This window comes from Ursus maritimus, unplaced genomic scaffold, assembly GCF_017311325.1.
Source record: "Ursus maritimus isolate PB19 unplaced genomic scaffold, ASM1731132v1 scaffold_23, whole genome shotgun sequence".
Classification (NCBI taxonomy): domain Eukaryota; kingdom Metazoa; phylum Chordata; class Mammalia; order Carnivora; family Ursidae; genus Ursus; species Ursus maritimus.
The window spans coordinates 41035114-41036839 of NW_024424786.1; the positions used below are offsets into that span (position 1 = coordinate 41035114).

General features: G+C 56.4%; 1 protein-coding gene across 1 annotated transcript in view; it reads left to right on the forward strand.

Moving 5' to 3' along the window:
* Positions 1–490: 490 nt before the first annotated feature.
* CNIH2 (cornichon family AMPA receptor auxiliary protein 2) overlaps positions 491–1726 on the forward strand; it is a 3034-nt gene continuing 1798 nt past the window's right edge. Inside the window, exon 1 of the mRNA XM_008709038.2 lies at positions 491–1539. Within this exon, the coding sequence (XP_008707260.1) occupies positions 1426–1539 (114 nt within the window). The 5' untranslated portion in view covers positions 491–1425. The remainder of the gene's footprint in view (positions 1540–1726) is intronic.

Below are 1726 nucleotides of genomic sequence, written 5' to 3' on the forward strand. Positions count from 1 at the left end.
CTGTGCCTGACAGGCAGGTGGCTGCCCAGAGTCCATGGGGAGGGGTTGCTGCTCCAGATGGCCCCGTCTCCCTCCAGGAAGCCCATGTTCTCTCCCTCTAAGCCGTCTGGGGTCCGGGATGCTTGGGGGTGGTGGGCCCTGTGCCTCGTCCTCGGGCTGGCACTGAAGGGAGGGGACCTCAGAAGGCTTTTCTTCCAGACTTCCTTCCATGCCAGCCCCCACCGCCCCCCCCCAGGTCTGTCTTATCATCCCTTCAAACACCTGTTCCTCCCAAGAGTTCCCCATCCCAATGAGGATACTGCCATCTACCAGATGCCCCAACACCCAAAAGCAACTTGGACCCCTGTGCCTCCACTCTGCAGCCCACTGGAGTCTGGCTTCTAAATAGCTCTGGAATCCTCTCCACTCTCACTGCCACTCACCTGATGCTGATCACCATCAACTTGCCCCCACCCCGCCCTTCCCCCATTTCCTCACTGGCCTGGTCTGCCTATGAAAAAGCGGTTAAGAATTTTAACGCTGGAGTCTAACTGGGTTGGAATCCTGGCTTATCACTGACTAGCTGTGTGGCCTTGAACAAGTCACTTAGTCTGTCTGTCTCAGTTTCCTTATCTACAAAACGGATATAATACCAGTCCCTATGTCATCAGGTTGTTTCGAGCATTAAATGAGTTAGTAAGCATAAAGCCTACCGGCACAGAGTAAGTATCATGTATGTCTTGGCTGGGACTGTTAGCCAATGTGTACTTCCTGCACCATCCGTCCTAAAGCATTAGCCTGTCTGTCCCACTCTGCTGTTTTATACCCCTCAGTGGCTCCCCATTCCTTTTGGGTTAAAGTCCAAATATCCGGTCCGGGCTCACAGCATCTCCAGCCCATCTTTCACATTCCCTTCTTCCTTCCCACTCTCACTTTCACTCTGACCCCACGGAACCTGCAGCTTCCTGAATGTTCCTTGTTCTTTCAACCTTCTGCCTTTGTACCTGCTGTTCTTGCTGCTTGGACTGCCCTTCCCCCATTTGTACACCAAACACCCACTCAGAGTCCAGCCTGAACTCTACCCCCCATCACCTCCAATGCTGGACCAGGCACCCCATTAGCCCTGATCACCCTGGAATATACTTCACAGCTCTCCCAAGCAAGGGAGCCAAACCCAGGCAAGGGCTGTGCCCGAGGCCTCTGGGGCCCCGGTGGTCAGCAAAATGCAGAAAGAGACACCATCTCTGGGATGTTTTGGATGGAAGCGTCGTGAACACGGCTTGACTGGGGCATCAGCACACTAGGATTCCGTTCCACACTACTCTGTGACCTTGGGCCAGGCCCCGCCCCTCCCTCAACCTCAGTTTCTCCACCTTTGCAGCAAGCTCCATCTGGTCCAGTACCCATGTATGAATTCCTATCCCACAGAAGGATGGGTGGGGGGCCATGAACTGCTGTCCCAACCCTGACGGGCACACGCCCCTCCCCCAGATCATAGCCTTTGACGAGCTGCGGACCGACTTCAAGAACCCCATCGACCAGGGGAACCCAGCGCGGGCAGTAAGTGATACATGTGCTGTGCCGAGGTGTGTCCGTCCGTCTGTCTTTCCATCTGTCGCAGGCGAAGGAGGGTGGGGGACTGGGGACGGGAAGAAGGGGTGTGTGGTGGGACCGGCGGCGGTGCCCCTTCCTGTCTGTCCCCGCCCCCAGCAAACACCTGGCGCGGGCTCAGGGCTCGGGTTCCTCC